This window comes from Anopheles funestus, chromosome 3RL, assembly GCF_943734845.2.
Source record: "Anopheles funestus chromosome 3RL, idAnoFuneDA-416_04, whole genome shotgun sequence".
NCBI lineage: Eukaryota > Metazoa > Arthropoda > Insecta > Diptera > Culicidae > Anopheles > Anopheles funestus.
This window is the reverse complement of record NC_064599.1, coordinates 24,847,704-24,869,300: the sequence shown is the minus strand read 5'-3', so window position 1 is coordinate 24,869,300 and position 21,597 is coordinate 24,847,704. Positions and strand designations below refer to the sequence as shown.

The following is a 21,597-nucleotide window of genomic DNA, read 5'->3' as shown; positions in this document are numbered from 1 at the left end:
GAACCATTTTTTTCAAGCACTCTTGAGGACAGTTGCATGCTCTGTTCTCCGTTGATTGGTTCCCTTTAAAGACGTCTGTAATAGCTGTGCCCTAGACATTGGGGCCCCCTTCAAACATAATCATTTCCATCACAATGCAATCCGTTTGCTAGAACCTTCATCGATTGGAGTCCATTGTTTTTTTTCCACTTCATTCAAGTGAAGAATAAAAATTTCATTCAAAATTTCACTCTCAACCCTCTCGATTGCTTCTCGGTGCACAGTTGCCATCGTTTTGGTTTACCGAAATGAAGTGAAAAGCGAACTGTAAATTATACTTTTCGATGAGCTTTTCATAAACTGTGTATCATTGTTTCGACCGCGAAACAGAAAAAAGGGCCACGACGGGATGATGACATTCTAAAAATTGTGCCATCGTTTTTTTTTTGTTCACTACTACTCGTGGGAATTTTCCTTTACTGTTGGGTGTTACTTTATTAAAAAAGGAGAGGCAAAACGAAAAAAAAACACTAAAGAGGTAATACTTGAACAAAAGCCGAAAAAGAGTACGCAAGAGAGGGAAAGAAAACCAAAAAAAGTATCCTTTTTATGAGTCTTTTCTTTTTCTTTTGCACTTTACTTGCTTCGAAATCAACATAACGAGCGTTTTATGCGAAGACTTTCCCTTCACGTTGAGCGAATGTAGGGTTTAGGGTTAGGAAAGAACGCGAAAGCAGTAAAACAATGGGTTCCGAAGACATAAATATGACTTTGGAAGGCGCTTGGTGGTGTGCGCTCGGAAGGACAACAGTAAAAGGTCAATGTACGCTAATATCATCCAGCACGTATTGATTTACAAAAAAAAAGAGTAAAAAAAATAAATTACCTTAAAAAAATGCTGCAGCTTATTAATTCCTGCTGGAGCGTAAAATAATGAACACCAAATTGCCTACATTAAGGGGTTTAAAGTGAGTGCAAAAGTTAGCAAAACATAACCTTTCATTATGTCTGTTTGCAACCATAAATAAGGTCATGTCATGTCAGAAACGAGTGTTCACGAATAAAAGATAAACTCTTTTAACAAAATATTCAACAACAACAAAAACAAACATCTTTTCTTTGACTGTTTGCATAATTAATGGTCGGTGCATTTGCGATAAGCTTCAATAAAGGGGGTTTCAGAATTAAAATGTTGACAAAAAAAAAATACTCACACATTTCCACCATTTTCCACGCTTCGTTGCATTTATGAAAAAGCTGCCACGATACCAATTATTGTACCATTCGCGATCACTCACCCAATCAAAGCACAGAATGGGATCGTGTTTATCGGGGCAGCGGACAAAATGTTAAAACAAAAAGCCAACGCTTACTGTTTCTTTCCCACTCTTAAAGCAACTGAATGGGAATGGTCGTTTCCATTAGCAGTCGACCAATCGAGTGCATTTTATTTTGCCATCAAAGCGGTTCATTTGATCATCCGCGAGAATGCATGGGGCCATGAAACAACTCATCAGCTCGTCCGCGCATCACGAAATAGGGAAGCATTTTCTGTTCATTATCCAGGCAACATCCTTCTTTTGTTTGGCTTATTGAGAGTGGTACGTGTAGCCGAGAATATTTTTTTTGTAATTTTGTTTACATCACAAAATGCATTTTTAATGCACTTTTGTGTTGGGTTGTCTATCGGTGCGGTACAGAAATGAAGAAAGAAAGAAAAGGGAAGGAAACAGTGGTTTGTGTATTTACAAATTTTGGTCAGCTTTTCGCCAGAATTGGTACCATGTCGATGTGATTACGGTTCGATTTCGATTTTGATTTCCATCTCTGAATGAATTTCCCCGTTTTTGTTCTCCGTTTTTGTGTCCTTTCCTTTTTTTCTGGTAACCAGCTGGCAAGAGTACAGTTCAATTTACCATGTGTGTTAATTTGTTTTGCATGCGAGCACGGTTCGTGTGCATTTTTGTTTTCAAACCCTTTAACCTTTATTATTGAAGTCTTTATGTTGTTGTTGTATTTGTCACATTTTTTTCTTTAGTTGTGTGCGGTGTGTTTTCATCCCCTGGAAAAAGGGGGGGAGGATCATTTCACTGCCCAGATATATTGTGCCGGTTCATTTGCTTTTCGTTTCGGTTTTACTTTCTCGTTTTACCATCCTGTTGAGGGTCCATTCCACCAGTGTGGGTGTGGTTTGGGGGGCGGGGGGGGGGGGGGAAGGGAGGGATTTCCAACAGATTTCTCGCATTGTTCCTTCCAGCAACACAAACGCATCATGCACCATCGATTCCGGTGGCACAAGTCATGTTTGATTAATTCATTTCACAATAGTATTGCATTTTAACAATGCATGCAAACCCGCCATCATGCACCATGTTTTTTTTCCACGCATACCCACGCATGATGTACGCATTCGGAAACTCTTTCTCAACCTCACGTGCTCTATGCTTCGATAGTGTTTCGCAGCACGAGGTGAACCCTTTTGCTATTCATTTTAATTTTTAAGCTCTCGATTTATTTACACATGACCATCGCGGGGTGGGGTGAGTTGGGAGGTTTATTTTATGCTGCATTTTCGCCAAACTTTTCACCCGTCATTTTGTTCGATGTGGATCCACACACACGCACACAATGGGAGAGGGCAGTGGAGGTTTTTTTTTCATGATTCGCTCTGTGCGTACATTCCTTTTTGCATACACTTTTCGGCGGCTTCATATTGCTTGTTTCATATTCCGTGAGTTAATTTATTTAATGGCTTGCCGCGTACGCAAACTGCACCGGATGATGATTGGTAAAAGAAAGAGGGGAAGAAAAACGTTCCCTTTTATTTTATTCCGGCCACAAAGCAATCGAACGATTCTTGTGCAACGGGTTAAATCCGATTCCGGTCCACCAGCTCGGGAGTAAGTGTGGGTTAAAAAAGATTAATTAAGATAAAACATGAAAACAAAAAGGAAAAGTTTCCTACCTATTTACAGGGCAGACGCTCCTTTTCGTCCGAAGAGTGTCTATTGTTTCCATTTGAGATGGTTTCTTTAAATGTTTCTTTACTCAAAAAGAAGCAGCTTTTACTTCTTACAAACGCCGCTCGATCATTCGTCGTTCCTTCTCGATTAGTGTACGCTTCATTAACACTTCTTGGAAGTTGCTTGTTCGCAGTTAGTTTAAACGAAAAGAAAAGGTATTTAAATGTCTTCGCTAATCGCGTATGTTTTCGTCCACGGCATCAACCTGTATTGCGCTATGGCCCACATTTTACTAACTCCACTCCCGGAACACGTTAGGCCCTTCTGCACCGACGTACAACCACGGTAGGTGTCTCCATCCATTAGGCGTAGCTTGACTTTAGCAGATAGGATAGTATCACGCTCGGGAAGAACAAGCACTCGAACAGGATGGCGGACAGCTGTGACGTTGCGGCGGCTCCGCTCGTTTTTCGGCGCGAAATGGCGGCCGTGTTGTCACCTGCAAACAGAAAAGGGAAATTTTGATTGTAATTTAATGAAATATATTTATGTTAGTGTTATCACAACACACATATGCTCCAAGCTGAAAAAGATTTTAAATGTTATCTTAGCTACAAAAGTCAACTTTCATTTTTGAAATACTTAAGAAAATTTGATATTATATTAAACACCAATATCAACATATTAAATATGAAATCAATATAAACTAATAAGAATATAAAAAATACGTATAAAGAATGTACATAAACAAAATTAAAATGGCCCTAATCCAATGTGGCTACACAAGGGTATACTAAGCCCTGAGTTAGTACTTTTATCAATGTTGTTCACACCCAAGTCCAGCCAGCATACCGATCTTTTTGGCTATTGCACCTGAATAAACAAAATCATGCGACAGATCCTTATAGGAAACACTGGTTAAATAGTTAGACATCATTTACTCCTAGCCAATCGTCCAAACAGAGGATACGTCGTATGCTCAAACCGAGAAGAAACGTTAGCGTTGATTCGTTCACCAGAATATCCAGGATAATCGATTGCTAGAAGACGGCGCGCATTCGTGAAAAAGTAGAATAGTCAGTACTGATTACGATCCGGATTGAATTTGAGGTCAAATGTGTCGGGGGGGGATTGACGTCGTTACCACTTCCATGACCCTAAATAATACGCGATGAAAATATCAAGCCAATCGTATCACAAGTTTTCGAAACATGTTGGGTATTTTGGAAAATTTGAAGGAAAACGCATTTGAATATTAAAAAATGTTCTTTTAAAACTGGTTCTTGTGTTGGTTTATTAAAAAAAATACTTTATTGCAAAGTATCGAATAACTGAATTTCTGTAAAGTTATTTCAAACTTGATCATTGAACTACGACTGTAAGTCAAGATCAACACATAAAGATAAGTCAACATATAGGTCAAGAGTAAGTCAATATCATCAGAAAAGAAAGAAAAGACCTACAGAAAATCCCGTCCAGTTTTTTCCAGCCAAGAAAAAAGTTTGGTGCAGTTAGGTCATAAGGCCAAGAAAAGAGAAACAGAAGAATGACGCCGAACAGCTCACTAATAATCTTCAGAATGCATTTAGTTCTGGATTACAGAATTCTTTTTTATTTCGCATCATGCACTTTATTTATTACACAAATAATTCATGCAACTAGGTAAAGTTGCGAAAACAAATGAAACACGCGCCCTAAACTCAAAGAACATTATTCCATTGCTAAATGAGTGCGAGAAATCTGCTGTTTAGCGATTTTGAGTCAGAATTTTGTTGGAATTGTCAACAAACATTATACGCTTAATACATAATGATAAGATCGATGATTGGCATTATCTACCACCGTTTACTCAAACCCGCTATAAATGAGGCAACTGTAGCGTGTGCCTGGCAGCTTATCAGTTCACATACTTGGCTTTGGGTGTCTTCGATCCTGATTAAGTAAGATCATTCCGTGTCGAACAGTGCAGTGAAGTGGACATACAATTTTACGTAGTGATTGCCGTTGAAATAATGATGAAAATCAGAACAAACATCTTGCTGTTGGGCGTTGTGGCGCTTTGTGCAGGTAGTATAAAGTTCGCTTTCATACAAAAGTTTACCCAAAAATTTGAGACTAATGGTAACTGTGTAAACTATCGTATCGAACGTAGTTACAATTGCTTCACCGCTTGGTAAAGCGGCTGATTCTTCCTCGGAAGAATCGGGCGAAGCAGGCGAATTCGTGAAAGAACTGCAGGAACTGTGCCGCAACAATAGTGGATCCGATGCAGCTTTTCTTGAGTTGATGGAGTCCTTCCAGAGTACGATGATGTGCACCGTAGCCGCCATCGATCTAGAAGGATTAATGTCAGAGGTGGATGCACTCTCAAACGAGACCCGTACGACGTTCTTCCCTCGGTAAGAATTCCGCTTTCTTGAAGGTGTAAAATCGAATTAAAAACGAATGAGTCCTCTTTTTATTGTGTCCATTTTCCATTGCAATAGCTACTGCCCACAGCTGCGAACGGCATACAATTGTATCGATAAGTTGGTGAACGATTTTCGGCCATGTCTGGAGGAGGATGACTTTACCATCGTGAAGGCACTCGCCGGTATACTGCCCGATGCAGTGGAGCTGATGTGCAAGAATGATGGCGAAATTTTGTTCAGTAAGTTGTAGTTGAATAGTGGTTCAGTAGCTATGCATAATGCTTTCAAAATACTCTGCAGAGTTTGATGAGCCAAAGTACACGGAATGCTTCGAAAAGGTTTCCGACAGTTTTGACGAGTGTCTTACCTTCCTGAACGGAACGGATGATTGGGATATCTCGAGCATGACACGCGACCAGTGCAGGTAAGTGTGACCCCAAAACCCCAAGGATGGTGCTTTTTGAAGAAGAATGTTTAACGTTATGTCAATTTCTTCGCCAGCCAACTCTCCGGTTTCCGACAGTGTTTGCAAGATAAGATGAACATCTGTAAGGCACCGGACCTAATCAACGTGTACGACCTGTTCCACAATACGCTGTTCCGCATGACACCGTGCCGTAATGTAAGTAACGTCTGATAAGTTTTGTTCCGTTAAAGATCAATATTTGCAACAACAAAAATCTACATTCTTTCCCTATTACAGTACGTGGACATTGAAAAAGTCAAGGAGATTGATAACAACGAACTCAACGAAGTCTAGTGCGGTATGTGGATCATCATGGGATCTATCTTGAACTCTCGTCTCGATTTAGGTGGGCCTTTCTACGTTGTTATACTGTAGTCTCAGTGCTTTCCAATTGTAATTGTGTTGTGCAATAAAACAGCATTATCTTTACAAAAACACAAAACAAAAAATTGCATGAGATTCGGTGATGTAGTGCGCAAATAGTAGCGGCTAAAGATTATCAGCATCACCTTTGACCGTGACCCTCATCTTGAAATGGGTAATATGTGTGCCAATGTCAGTTCAGTCAAATGATTGCGTGTTTGTGTGAAATGTTGGTATTGTTTTTGAATGAAGCACGATAATGTGATTTAATCAATACTTTCCTACGTAATGAAGGTCGTGACATCTGCTGAATAGAAGTGATTTGAAATGTTTTTGTTACTGCAAAATGTTTTTATTGTGTTGTTATAATAATATGTTGCTTATCTCGATTTAATTTAATTTTTTAATAAATGTAAAAAACTTAAATTCTAGCATTTAACGTATGCCTTAGGTTGGCTGAGTAGACATTAACTTTATAGTCTAGACATTTACTAGACGTAATCTTCGACTGGTCGGATGGTGGTCGAAACGAACGGATATGCAGGTTGAGTGTTCGTGGAAGGTTGTTCTACCTGAGCATTATTAATGTGCATAGTCCGCACCTTGGAACCGATGGTACCGATGACCATCGATGACACCGCGCCGATGACGATAAGAAGATATTTTGTACGCAGTTGGAGAGGGAATACGACCGCTGCCCACAACACGACGTTAAGATCGTCATAGGAGACTTTAACTCTCAGGTCGGACGGGAGGAGGCATAAAAACCTAGGATAGGAAGTGTCAACGCCCAATAGTTGACGAACGACAATGGGTTTCGCCTAATAAACTTCACCTCCTCCAAGCACATGAACATTCGCAGCACCTTCTTCCAGCACGCACCCCGCTTCAGCTACACCTGCAGATATAGGATATAGGAGATCACAGCAGATATATTCCCAGATTAACCACGTTTTCATCGATGGAAGGCTCTTCTCGGATATTATCGGAAACTCGTAAGTTCTACAAGATGTTTAATTTGGCACGGGGAAGATATTTTGTCGACACCTTCGAACCTGAATGGAATTACTTCGACACCTGAATGGAGCAGATGCAGGAGAGACCAAACAGCTGAAACGTAACAAGTCAGCTGGCAGCGATGGTCTGATGGCAGAGCTGTTCAAGATGGACCCGGAGAGGCTTGCCGCGATTTTGTATCGGCTGATTGTAAGGATTTGGTACCAGGAAGAACTAACGGACGACTAGAAGCTGGGTGTCATACACCCAGTGTACAAAAAGGGCGTCAGACTGGACTGTGCTAACTTCCGAGCCATCACAGTCCTGAATGCTGCCTACAAGATCTTGTCCCGCATAATCTTCTGCAGACTTGCGCCCCTTGCCACAGATTTCGTCGGAAGCTACCAAGCTGGATTTGTTGGAGGCAAATCGACCGCCGACCAAATCTTTACTCTACGGCAGATCCTCCAGAAGTGTCGAGAGCATCAGATCCCTACCCACCACCTGTTCATTGACTTTAAGGCAGCCTACGGTACTATAGATCGGACCGAAGTATGGAACACCATGCAGCAGTACGGATTTCCAGGGAAGCTGGTACGGCTGTTGAAGGCCACGATGGATGGGGTGCAGTGCAAGGTGAGAGTGAGAGTGCCTCACCGCGGTCTGAGGCAAAGGGACGGACACTCCTGTTTGCTATTTAACATCGCTCTGGAAGATGTCATGCGAAGCGCGGGCTTCGACATCCGGGGCACGATTTGCATCCGTTCTCTCCAATTTCTCGGCTTCGCGGATGACATCGACATCATCGGACGGATATGTGCGGCGGCGGTGTGCGACGCGTACACCCGACTGAAACGCGAGGCCAACAGAATTGGATTGAGGATCAATGAGACGAAAACAAAGTACCTGCTTGTCTGAGGTTCTGACACCAACAACAAGAGCAGCGAAATTCGAAGATTCGTTGTTCAGGAAAATCGTACCTACTACGGGCTCCACAAACTCCTGCGATCCAGAAGACTACAGTTCTCTAGTACGAGTCCTGAACTATGGTAATGGAGGACGCCAATGCGCTCATCATTTTCGAACGGCGGTTGCTAAGGACTATCTTTGGCGGTGTGTGCGTGCAGGGCGTGCGAAAAGGAGAATAAACCTCGAGATAGCTGAGCTGTTTGGCATTTTACATATCCTGACCCCGTCTTTAATGCTTAGCAATTGTCGCGTTTGCGAAAGCGACAAACGTAGCACAGTTTTCCAAAAAAAAATTGCGATTCTGGCGCGACTTGACCTTTTCATGCAAGGTTTATTTATGTTTTTAATCGAACCGGTATCGGGAAATTAACTTTGAACTAAATTAAATTAGTTTAAACAAAGAAAATTATAATTCGTACTAAATTTAATGTTTTGATGAAGACGATGAGAAAGGTAATTTATTTAAACGTATTGGCGATGTTTCAAAACAACGGACCATCAAGAAAGCTCGTCGCTGGATGTTGCTAACTCCTGTTATACAAACAACGGATGCTGCTAACAGTACCGCAGATTTGCCCGTTTTGTTTTCTTATATGTTTGACGCTGGAAAATCTTGTCATAATTTTTCCGTTAGCCAGATGACATTGTAACAAGATAAATAGGTGAACGAAGATGTTTTTGAATACCACGTCATACACCGGGCAAAATACAATCGAATTTTAGGAGTCGGATAGCACCAATTAGAAGCAGCTTTGATTAGCATAAAGGTAAAAATCTTCGAATCCATGTAATCGAACTTGTCCGGCTTTTTTTCTCATTTCATGACCGTCACCGTACCATCAATTCTCAGGTAATCATAACCACGATTCCAACACAGCTTCCAAAACAGATCGGACACCTGTATGTAGCGGGCTAGATTTATCTAGCAAGATGGCCAACATACTAGTAATAAATTCATAAACAATGCAGCCATACATTTGACCACGATATGGGATTTTTAAAAATAATATTGACATTCACAATAATTATATACAACACGTAAGTACTTTTCATAAATAAATAACATTGGATTTTTTTTTAATTTTACAATATTTAATGACTCTCAACCGATTTAATTTTTTAATTTGTATTTGTTTACCTTGTTATTGCCATGTTTACCTTGTTATTACAGAATACTGTTATGGCGTCAAATCGCGCTTCGAATAGTGGTTTTTCGCAAAAAATACACGTATTGCGACTTTTTGCAATTTTTTTTAATTGGCGTATTGCAAAATTATTCTGAATCGCGTTCGCAAACGCGACAATTGCTAAGCTTTTAGCGACGGGGTGACGGTTCTCATAGCCGGAAGGATACGATAGCTGGGGTACGTGATGAGGATGTCGGACTCATGCCCCACTGCACTGTAGCTCGGGACCGACTTTCCTGGAAACGGATTGGCGCTCTGGCCATATCTTCGCGACGTGCTCGACCATGAGTAGGCCAAGAAAGAAGAAGAAAAATGAAGGTGGCCTGGTAGTGTAGATCAGTGGTTCCTAACCTATGGTCCGTGGATCACTTGTGGCTTCAGTAGAAGTGGTCCGCAGAAGAAACGTTCATTGGACCGATCATTGTTCACAGCAACTCGTTCCTGTGTTCCTGTAGTTTCTTGATTAAGTTACGCCAACCCCAGGTGAGCAGGAAACAATCTAGATTCAGTTAGCTCGGACAATTGGTTGCTCCAATTGTACAAATGGTGGAATTTTATTACGCACTAGCATTTGACATTGATTTCTATATGACAGTTACATGTAGTTCGCGAGATATAGGGTAACTCTTATATTCGGTGTTAGAACTCGATAAGGTAAACCCTGGAATGGGGCGAAAAGTAGGAAAGATCCGATGACCCGGATTAAAGATGCGTGGCACTCAGAGTGCGTAGCCGAGCGCGGCTAAATATGCGTGCAGTACAGCTGGGGACACGGGAGCGAACAGAGCCAAGGCGAACCCTTTTTTTGAAGTTTTGTTAAATAAAGCTAAAACTACGAAAACCGCATTTTTTATTGCGATCCGCGTGCCTACATTCGGATTAGCAGTAAAAAGGAGTTAAATAATAAACAGCTTCGTAATTTTGTAGCACAAAATTTAAATTAAAGAGTTAACATTTAGTTGATATTGTCTACTTACTCAATGATATGTTTTATCGAACCATTTTTGGTAACAATTTCTTTTAGAAAAGCTGTTTAAAAAGCTGAAAGTATTATGAGCAGATAAGAAAGTTGACGCGCGAATTCGAAACATGCTGATAGCGGATAGCTATTGCATGTAGCCAAGCATGGAAAGCTTCAATAATGATAATTTTTTATTCTGGTTGTACCAATACCTTTTAGTGGCAATTCAGACAGACCCGATGTCAAAGGTGGATAGCGTTGCTGCCTTACATAACAGGATCGGAACCAAAACTCAGTTGGGCTGTTTTCACGTAGTAAAAAACGATCTAAGATTGGAAAAATTGAATATACTAGACCAGTTAAGACCGGTATTAGCTGGTGAGATGCTAGGCTTAGAAAAAAACAAAGACCCAACTGCTCACTAATAATCTTAAAAACTCCATTTGCATCACTAGATTACAGAAGCTGTTTTTCATCGCCATCATAAACTTAATGTACAACACAAACAATTCTTCGAACTAGACAAAGTTGTGAAAACAAACAAAACAAGCACACTAGACTGTTAGTTTAATCGAACATAATTCCATGAATCACGATTAAATGATTCCGGGAAATTTACTTTCTCTAGAATTGTTTGAAGATAGATATTCGTTGGAAAAATGGATTCAGACGGGTTATAAATGAGGCAGGTGTAACTTAGTTCCTGGCATCTTAACAGTGTCTTTGGGTGTCTTCGATTGAGTACGATCATTCCGTGTCGAACAGTGCAGTGAAGTGGACGTACAATTGTACGTAGTGATTTCTGTTGAAATGATGATGAAAATCAGAACAAACATTTTGCTGTTGAGCGTTGTGGCGCTTTGTGCAGGTAATATAAAGTTCGCTTTCATACAAAAGTTTACTCAAATTTAATGCTGATGGTAACTGCCATCTATCGTTTCGAACATAGTTACAATTGCTTCACCGGTGGATAAGGCTGCTGATTCCTCCTCGGAGGAATCGGGTGAAACATACGTGAAAAAACTGCAGGAGACGTGTCGCAACAATAGTGGATCCGATGCAGCTTTTCTTGAGTTGATGGAGTCCTTCCGTAGTGCGACGAATTGCAGTGTTGCCGTAATCGATATGGAAGGATTTATGTCGGAGGCGAAAACACTCTCAAACGAGACCCGTACGACGTTCTTCCCTCGGTAAGAATTCCGCATTCTTGAAGGTGTAAAACTGAATTGTAAAAGAATGGGTCCTCATTTTATTATGTTCAATTTCGAATGGAATAGCTACTGTCCACAGTTGCGAATGGCCTACAAATGTTCCAATAAGTTTGTGAAAGATTTGCGGCCATGTATGGAGGAGGATGACTTTACCTTAGTTAAGAGAATCGGCTATAGACTGCCCTATGCAGTGGAACAAGTGTGCAATAATGATGGCGAGATTTTGTTCCGTAAGTTTTTGTAGTTTAAAAGTTTTTAATTAACTTTGCATAAAGCTTTCAAAATATTCTTCAGAGTTTAATGAGCCAAAATACACGGAATGCTTCGCAAAGGTTTCCGACAGTTTTGACGAGTGTCTTACCTTCCTGAACGGAAGCATGACGCGCGACCAGTGCCCGTAAGTCTGACCCCAAAAAACCAAGGGGATGGTGTCTTTTAAGGTAGAATGTCTAATGTTATGTCAATTTCTTCCCCAGCCAACTCCCCGGCTTCCGACAGTGTTTGGAGGATAAGGTGAAGTTACCGGAATTCATCAGCGTGTACAACCTGTTGAATTCAACGCTATTCCGCATGACACCGTGCCGTTATGTAAGTAACATCTTGTTAACGTAATGTTAAATCTTAGTAATTTTAAAAAAATCCTCATATCTTTCGTTTTTACAGTACGTGGACATTGAAAAACTCAAAATGGGACTTGTGACGTTGGTTCACTGTATTCAAAATGTTTTGTAAAAGTAATTGGAACGATGCGGTGATTTAATTCATATTTCTTTACGCAATGAAAGTCGTGACATCTGATTAGTAGAAGTAATGTTGAACATGTTTGTGTTTAAAAATGTAATTTTTGTGAATTTGATATTTTTTTAAATAAAAGTAACAAAAGCGTAATAAGTGCTAGAATGTATTCAAGCATTCAACACGTGTAAGAAAAGAACTGTTTAATTTTTCCAATATTACACAATTGATATGCTAGGCCCTATGTCGACTAAGTCGACATTAAATTTATCGCCTAGAGTCTAGACATCAACTATCATGAAGATGGTGACCTGGTTGTGTAGATCATAGCGGCATCATTCTTAAACGACAGTACTGGACCCCATCCGGTCTATCTCGCTACGGATAAATAAATTGAGATGAAACGATGGCGTTGATGTGTCTGCCGGAAAGGCAGAGATAATGGATTAACAGACGAAGTCGCTCGATCTTGAATATATAGAAAAATCAGTCCTGAGTACCACGGTCCGAATGGAACTAGAGGACTAGTGTGTGTCAAATTAGATCAGCGGTTCTACACCCTACAACGCCGGAGCACCTTAAACAATACTCGATTAAAATGCGACTGAACGATCGGTCTTACTCGGGCGACGAAACTGCCATCAAAGACCTGCGAGAATCTATGGATGTACCGTTGCCAACATTCACTTAATCGGACATCGCATCTGCATTCAATGAGGAGAAGAATTCTTTTGCTTTGCCGGAGCACATTCTCAGCGCTGTAATAAATAAAACTGTAAAGATGCTCCTATTCCTGTCCTAACTTCCCTTTACTATAAACCGCTGCCACTGAAAAGCTTTTCAATTTATTTGGAAATCTTCAGCAAAAGCAATATTGTCAACTATCGTGGGATTTGAAAGCTTTGCTAAATTAGAAAGGGTTCCGTGCTATAGGTCAGAAAACATCCGCTTCGATAAAATTAACCAGATCTTGCTTTTGGATCTGGAAATATAGAGTACTCAAAGATCTAGCAGATTGGTCTCATAGTTTTTGGTTAAAAAGACGTTTATAAATGATCCTTTGTGTGATTTTTGGAACAATGCTAAAGAAATGTATTGGACTTTTTGTTTAATAACCTTGTATCTTTCGTCAGTGCGTCCAACTATTGATTTCGCTTGTTGAGTCAGGCCTCCACAACAACAAGAAAGAACAGATAAGTTAAAGACCATCCGAGAATAGATCGCAAAAACGGGTTTTTTTATCGTTTATTATGGTCGAATCGGGCTATTACCAGATATTATAATAGCGATCCAGTTGCACAAATGACGAAATTTTGTCACGCACTAGCGTTGATCTGAGGTTGATTTTTATACCACGGTTACAAATACCTAGTACCCGATATACAAGGTACCACTTACATCAAGAAACGAAGAAAAGTGGATTTAAATACTTGACAGCTGTGTAATTTTGTAACACAAAATGAAAGTAAATAAGTTAAAATTTAATTGATAATCTCTACTTGTTCAATGCGTTTTCAACTATTTTTGATAATGATTGCTTTTAGAAAACGTTTATTAAGCGAAATTGTAATGCAGCAGAAAAGAAAGTTTATTCCATATCTATCAATTTGAAACGCAATTGCACCTAGATTCGACATACACGGAAATTCAAGATATGCGAGATATAGCCGAGGATGTAGAGCCTCAAAAAATGAAGAACTTTTATTCTGGAATATACCAATATCTATTATCGTTGGTATCTCTCATGACAGGACCGGTACCATCGTTAGAGAGGTCCATATTGTTATTTCTCGACACTACCTCCCCGTACTGGGATTGGGTAATTTACGCGCCTGCTGCCTTCCTTGGATGTGGTAGCCATTTCTCAGGCTCCCTCTCCGGAATCCCCGTTACCCGTCGCAACCATGGTAGTCCTCTAAACTACCATCAATAGTTGATAGCGCAGACATTTGAAAGATCTGTCGTCAGTCGACAAGCGACCATGCGATCTGCGTCCTTATCCAGACTTCAAATCTCAGTTGGACTGTTTCCACATAGCAAAGACTGACTGCTAAATTGTAAAATTGAATCTGCTAAATCAGCTATGGCCGGTATTAGCTGGTAGATCGTTACGCTTAGACAAAAAAAATTAGACCCAACGGCTTGCTAATAATCATAATAACTCCCTATGCATCTAACACTAGATTACAGCGTTGTTCATCGCCATCATACATTTAATGTTTTGTTTTTATTTCAATAAGGACGGCCAGGCCGTATGACTGTACATTTAATGTACAACACAAACAATTCTCGGAACTAGACAAAGTTGTGAAAACAAGCGCAGTAGACTTTAAGCATAATCGAACGTTTTTCCATGAATCCCTATTAAATTATTCCGCGCAATCAACTTTCTTTATAACTGTTTAACCGTTTGGAGAAATATTTTTGTTGGAATTGTCAAACAAACATTAACATCATGGTAAAGAAAAGCCAGATGATAAGCATTATCTATCGCATTATCTGATCGCATTATCTATAAACTTTTGTTACGTACGATCATTCCGAACGAGTTAGATCATTCCGTGTCGAATAGTGGTGTGAAGAGGACGTCCAATTGTACGTAGTGATTCCCGTTGAAATAATGATGAAAATCAGAACAAACATCTTGTTGTTGAGCGTTGTGGCGCTTTGTGCAGGTATTACTAAGCTCAACCTCATAGAAAAGTTTACTCAAATTTGATGATGATGGTAACTGCAAATTATCGTTTCGAACGTAGCTACAACTGCTTCACCGATTGATAAGGCTGCTGATTCCTCCTCGGAAGAAACTAGTAAAATAAAAATGAAAAAACTGCAGGAGACGTGTCGCAACAATAGTGGATCCGATGCAGCTTTTCTTGAGTTGGTGGAGTCCTTCCATAGTGCGACGAATTGCAGTGTTGCCGCAATCGATATGGAAGGATTTATGTCGGAGGCGAAAACACTCTCAAACGAGACCCGTACGACGTTCTTCCCTCGGTAAGAATTCCGCATTCTTGAAGGTGTAAAACTGAATTGTAAAAGAATGAGTCCTCTTTTTATTGTGTCCATTTTCCATTGGAATAGCTACTGTCCACAGTTGCGAATGGCATACAAATGTACCGAAAATTTGTTAAACGATTTGCGGCCATGTATGGAGGAGGATGTCTTTACCACCGTGAAGGCACTATTCAGTATGCTGCCTGCTGAATTGGAACTGAGGTGCAGGAATGATGGCGAGATTTTGTTCAGTAAGTTGTAATTGAATATTGGTTCAGTAGCTTTGCATAACGATTTCAAAATACTCTGCAGAGTTTGATGAACAGAAATACACGGAATGCTTCAAAAAGGTTTCCGACAGTTTTGACGAGTGTCTTACCTTCCTCAACGGAACGGACGATTGGGAAATGTCGCACATGACGCGCGACCAGTGCAGGCAAGTGTGACTCAAAATCCCGGGATATTGTTTTTTGAAGAAGAATGTCTAATGTTATGTCACTTCCTTTCTAGTTTCCCCAGTCAACTCTCCGATTTCCAAAAGTGTTGGCAGGATAAGTCGAATTTACCAGACCTAATCAGCGTGTACGACCTGTTCCAAAATACGCTATTCCGCATGACACCGTGCCATAATGTAAGTAACATCTTGTTAACGTAATGTGAACATCATCAGAAACAAAATCTACATTCTTTTCCTTTTACAGTACGTGGACATTCTAAAACTCAAAGTAGGACTATCGACGATGTTTTACTGTAGTGAAAGTGCTTTGGAAAAAGCAAATAGAATGATATGGTGATTTAATTCATATTTCTTTATGCAATGAAAGTCGTGATATCTGATTAGTAGAAGTAATGTTGAACATGTTTGTGTTTAAAAATGTAATTTTTGTGGTTGTTCTAATTGGTTGCTTATCTTAATTTGATATTTTTTTAAATAAAAGTAACAAAAGTATAATAAGTGCTAGAATGTATTCTAGCATTCAACACGCGTAAGAAAAGACTTGTTTAATTTTCCCAAAAATACACAGTTGTGTAACATTAACTAGACGCCATGAAGATGGATAAATAAATTGAGATGAAACGATGGGGTCGATGGTACATTTTTTGTAGGTCCAAGTAATAACCTTAAAAGCCCCTGGAATTAGGGAAAGTTCTTTCATGGACATTGCGCTCATTTCAAGAGGTGAGGAGAGGGTTTGTCATAAAACATTTCATAGGAACTCCGATGGACGAGACGGCCACTGCTTGTCATTTACATTTTTTTCATCAGTTTCAAAATAGTTACTTGCACTTATTCTCGCTGACTAAATTGTGATCTTGATGTTTCGTTCGGCAGCATTTTCCGCAAGGCTTCAGTTAGACAATGTAACCTTTGTCTAAACAAAATAATTTTTTTACATGTTAGATAAGTGATATATGACGCACACAAAAAGCATTACGATGTTTGCGCTGAATATTGAATACTGAACAATTGAATTTTCAAACAAGGCCTAGGAGATCAACTGACTGTTTACGTAATAATTCTTACAAGTTGCCTGATAAACTATGCGCACCAGGAAAGTTATCATTTTTCATTCATGCAATATTAGAAAAGAATTTTTATGTATCTTACTAAATGTTACATAAGTACTATATGTTAAGTTGAAACCTCCTCCCCGACTAGGGTGACGTAATATTTCAATGATCCCTTATCAATTTTTATCTCCCAATCATCACAGTTTCTTAGCAAAACGCTGTATAGCAACTAATTTGATTGAATTTCTTAACAACTACTTCAAGAAGTTTTCAAGTGATCTTTTTTGCGTTTTTTGAAACATTGGTAAAGAAGTGTACTGCACTTTCTGTTTAATAACTTTGTATTGTACGTCAGTACGTCCAACTATTGATTTCGCTTGTTGAGTCAGGCCTCCACAACAACAAGAAAGAACAGATAAGTTAAAGACCATCCGAGAATAGATCGCAAAAACGGATTTTCGAATCGGGCTATTACCAGATATTATAATAGCGATCCAGTTGCAAAAATCACGAAATTTTGTCAGGTGCTAGCATCTGAAGTTGATTTTTATACCACGGTTACAAGTACCTAGGTCCCGAGATAAAAGGTACCTCATAAATAAGGGATCGAAGAAAAGTGGATCTTGATTTTTGACAGTTGCTTAATTTTGTAGTACAAAACTTAAGTGAATAAAATAAAATAAGCAAAAATAAAAAGTTCAAATTTACTGTAAGTATGTATAGATACCAATATCTATTATATGTAGACCGTCCCGATTACAATGATGGATAGCGTTGGTATATCTCATGACACGACATGTACCAAATCTCAGTTGGACTGCCTCCTCATAGCAAAGACTGACCCCTTAGTGATGAAATTGAATGTACCAGATCAGCTATGGCCGGTACTAGCTAGTAGGTCGTTACGCTTAAAAAAATTAGACCCAACGGCTCACTAATAATCTTAAAAACTCCATTTGCATCTAACACTAGATTACAGAAACTGTTTTGTCATCGCCGACATAAATTTAATTTACAACACAAACAATTCTTGGAACTAGACAAAGTTGTGAAAACAAACTAAACAACCGTACTAGACTGTTAGTATAATCGAATATTATTTCATGAATCACTGTTAATTGATTGCGAGAAATCAACTTTCTCTAGAATTGCTTGGAGATAGATGTTCGTAGGAATTGCCACCGTTTATTCATACTGGTTATAAATGAGGCAGCTGTAGCATAGTGCCTGCCATATAAACAGTATAAATACTCGTCTTCGGGTGTCTTCGATACGATTGAGTACGATCATTCCGTGTCGAACAGTGCAGTGAAGTGGACATACAATTGTACCGGGTGATACCCGTTGAAATAATGATGAAAATCAGAACAACCATCTTGCTGTTGAGCGTTGTGGCGCTTTGTGCAGGTAGTATAAAGTTCGCTTTACATACAAAAGTTTACCCAAAAATTTGAGACTAATGGTAACTGCAAATTATCGTATCGAACGTAGTTACAATTGCTTCACCAATGGATAAGGCTGCTGATTCCTCCTCGGAGGAATCGGGTGAAACAGACGTGAAAGAACTGCAGGAGACGTGTCGCAACAATAGTGGATCCGATGCAGCTTTTCTTGAGTTAATGGAGTCCTTCCGTAGTGCGACGAATTGTAGTGTTGCCGCCATCGATCTGCAAGGATTTATGTTGGAGGCGAAAACACTCTCGAACGAGACCCGTACGACGTTCTTCCCTCGGTAAAAATTCCGCATTCTTGAAGGTGCAGAATCGAATTGCAATCGTATGAGTCTTCGTTTTATTGTGTCCATTTTGCGTTGAAATAGCTACTGTCCACAGCTGCGAACGGCATACAAATGTTCCGATAAGTTGGCAAACGATTTGCGGCCATGTATGGAGGAGGATGACTTTACAATTATGAAGAAATATGCCTTTACACTGCTCCATGCAGTGGAACAAGTGTGCAAGAATGATGGCGAGATTTTGTTCCGTAAGTTTTTGTAGTTGAATAGTGGTCTGGTAACTTTGCATAAGTCTATTAACACATTTTGCAGAGTTTAATGAGCCAAAATACACGGAATGCTTCGCAAAGGTTTCCGACAGTTTTGACGAGTGTCTTACCTTCCTGAACGGAAGCATGACGCGCGACCAGTGCCCGTAAGTCTGACCCCAAAACCAAGGGGTAGAATGTCTAATGTTATGTCACTTTCTTCCCCAGTCAACTCCCCGGCTTCCGACAGTGTTTGCAGGATAAGGTGAAGTTACCGGAACTCATCAGCGTGTACGACCTGTTCCAAAATACGCTATTCCGCATGACACCGTGCCGTAATGTAAGCAACATCTTATTTAAGTTATGTTCAATCTTCATACTCAAAAAATCCTCATATCTTTTGTTTTTACAGTACATGGAAATTGAAAAACTCAAAGTGGGACTTGTAGCGATGGTTTACTGTATCGAAAATACTTCGGAAAAGTAATTGGAACGATGCGGTGATTCATATTTCCTTACGTAATGAAAGTCGTGACATCTGTTTAGCAGATGTAATGTTGAACATGTTGATGTTTACATAAGGTGTTTATGTGTTTGTTGTTGTCCTAATTGGTTGCTTATTGTGGTTTTCATTTTGGTTTTAATAAAAATTTAATAAAAGCTTTCTAGCATTGAATTGTTTTTCTTTTTTTGTTTTCAACAATACACAGCCGAATAATTACAACCTTGTGTCGACTTAGTCGACATTCTCTGTTTAGCTAATTTAACGTACTGGAGTACATTGCAGAGTCATTGTAAGTCAAGGAAAGCAAGAAATTACCGGTCAGGACATTTTTTGAGGATGTAGTGTGCCTCAAAAGAAGAATGCGTAATGGAGACTACAAATTTCGTAATACACTAAATTTATGAAAATTTCTAAATTACAGTACAGGCTGGTTTACTAATCGACAAAAAAGTATCAACATTTCTAACATTTTAAAGCTACAATCATAAACCTCATAGATTAATTGAAGTTTGCGATATAAATTTTAACTTCGTTGATAATTTTAAATGTTCATATCATCCAGAGACATTTCACAAATGCACCATTTAACTTGAAGCCTTAATGCTACTCTATTACTGAGTAGTGCTTGAAAACTTGATGCTTTGCATTAGCAAACGTACACATTTCGAAAGCATTCGCTGAACAAACGAAGACGTTAGTGATACGAAATTGAATGAAGCGAACGGCCAACTTTTGCCTGGTATTTGAATCTCCCAGCAAGTGACAGTTTGCTCACCAAGAAATGTCTACCATCTAGAATTCCATCGGCTGCTAACCTTTGCCCATACGCTCCGTTCAGCGCAATGTGCACTTTAAACTTTGAACTTCATTTCATTCCCAGGCGTGGCATGCGAAGCACATGTAATGGATACCAGAGTGCCAAACCGGAAACAAAAGCAACATTCTGCCGGTAGGGTTTTTTGGATAAAGTTTGCATACATTTACCCGCGGATAATGGAATGCCACTCAACCGGTCGCATCTAAGCATCTTGATGCTTGTCGATTTGGAATCATCTCATTACTGATGAGGTCGGATGAGGTCGGTGATGCTAAATTTAAGCTTTTACGTTATCGGTGAATTCAGTCCTCACTCCCTATAATCTGAATTCGATCGACAAAAGCCTATTGGGCAAACTATGGTTTTGTGCTCCCGAAACTTAGACGACTGACTGCGCGGCCATGGTTCCGGGTGCAATACTCAAGAAGCGCTCGGTACCGGCGGCAATAGTACTTGCCGAAAAGTTGCTCAAGTTCAAACTATAAAACGGTTTTGAAGAATATGAAAGCTTTCATTCCTCGATTTTTGTGAGATCTATCCTTCCCATCAGTTCCTCAGCTTGGGAAGAGAAAAGTTCCCTGGGCATCGTGTCTTAAGCGGGGAAATAGCGTACTGGTGTTAAAGTTTTGATGCATACCAGCTTCACTCTAACACTTCTATCCGAAGATGATTTTTTTTTTTGGAGAAGTGAAGTCTCGCACATCGTCCGGGTGTTTGGTGTTTGAAAATGGTGAACCTTTTGCGCTCCCCTAGCGGAATGGTGATGATGGCCTATGGCATGTACGATGCAATTCAAATGAAAACTTTCTAATGCATATTGAAAACTTCCGCAAAACATGCGCCATTATACTTTATGACTTCTTCGTTTCGTCACCGGTTGCAAAGCGGACGCGTCGTCCCGGCCAGTAGTGTCGGAATTGGCAGTCCTGAGGGCTATTCCCGGGTTTCTGTACATGCTACATTCAGTGTTGGTGGAAGAACGAGATTTAGAGAGATTTTTTTCTTCGTCAATGGGTAAACTGCTTCAATACGACATCGCTCCATCATGCACGATGGCATGGGAAGACTCCACGGTTGGGAAAGTTGCGCCATTCCTTGAGCGCTAGCGAAAAAACTAGCAAAGTTTTAGAAAATGAAAAACAGCAAAAATAAACATGTGATTATGTGAGCAAATACATTTCTTCGAACAACACACTTCGGCTTCGGCCGTACGGGAAGTTGGATCGACTACCGGCCTGCCTGTCTTCAATGTTCAAATTTGCTTCGTTCACTAACGATGCTAACGATGTGCGGAGGTTTCTCGTACCAAGGCCATAGCACATTGAGCAACCGGCGACATGCTCACTAATCAATCACTCGACTGCTTTCAACCAGTGAGTCATATCCTTTTGAGCTGTGGTAGAAGTGAGCCCGTGTCTTAGATATATCGTGATTCATGATTTCTTTCGGTGAAGAATCTTCATCCCTTTCTCATCGTTGGTGTGTTTTTGCTTGTTTTTGTATACAAAACTCTTCCATTTGTTGTCACTTTTCACGTTTTTA

At 39.9% G+C, this 21,597-nt stretch overlaps 2 protein-coding genes across 19 annotated transcripts in view; one reads left to right on the top strand and one right to left on the bottom strand.

Annotated features, from left to right (window-relative positions):
• Nucleotides 1–2,192: 2,192 nt before the first annotated feature.
• The window catches only part of LOC125772065 (zwei Ig domain protein zig-8), a 235,959-nt gene continuing 216,554 nt past the window's right edge, over nucleotides 2,193–21,597 (bottom strand). For all 7 annotated transcript variants that reach the window (XM_049443399.1, XM_049443406.1, XM_049443402.1 and 4 more), the window contains one exon: nucleotides 2,193–3,441. In XM_049443399.1, the coding sequence (XP_049299356.1) occupies nucleotides 3,305–3,441 (137 nt within the window). In that variant the 3' untranslated portion in view covers nucleotides 2,193–3,304. The remainder of the gene's footprint in view (nucleotides 3,442–21,597) is intronic.
• On the top strand, nucleotides 4,781–19,409 carry LOC125772066 (27 kDa hemolymph protein-like). Of its 12 annotated transcripts, none has more exons than XM_049443420.1 (6): nucleotides 4,781–5,009; nucleotides 14,998–15,238; nucleotides 18,570–18,733; nucleotides 18,798–18,900; nucleotides 18,962–19,073; nucleotides 19,146–19,409. In XM_049443420.1, exons 1-6 carry the CDS (start codon nucleotides 4,955–4,957, stop codon nucleotides 19,218–19,220), a joined length of 750 nt encoding a protein of 249 aa, XP_049299377.1. In that variant the 5' UTR covers nucleotides 4,781–4,954; the 3' UTR covers nucleotides 19,221–19,409. The 12 variants fall into 12 exon arrangements, with proteins under 12 accessions (XP_049299377.1, XP_049299374.1, XP_049299369.1 ...); XM_049443417.1 differs by lacking the exon at nucleotides 14,998–15,238 and adding an exon at nucleotides 18,242–18,482 and having other exon boundaries at nucleotides 4,799–5,009; XM_049443412.1 differs by lacking the exons at nucleotides 14,998–15,238; nucleotides 18,570–18,733; nucleotides 18,798–18,900; nucleotides 18,962–19,073; nucleotides 19,146–19,409 and adding exons at nucleotides 11,245–11,485; nucleotides 11,573–11,736; nucleotides 11,801–11,903; nucleotides 11,983–12,094; nucleotides 15,940–16,319 and having other exon boundaries at nucleotides 4,811–5,009.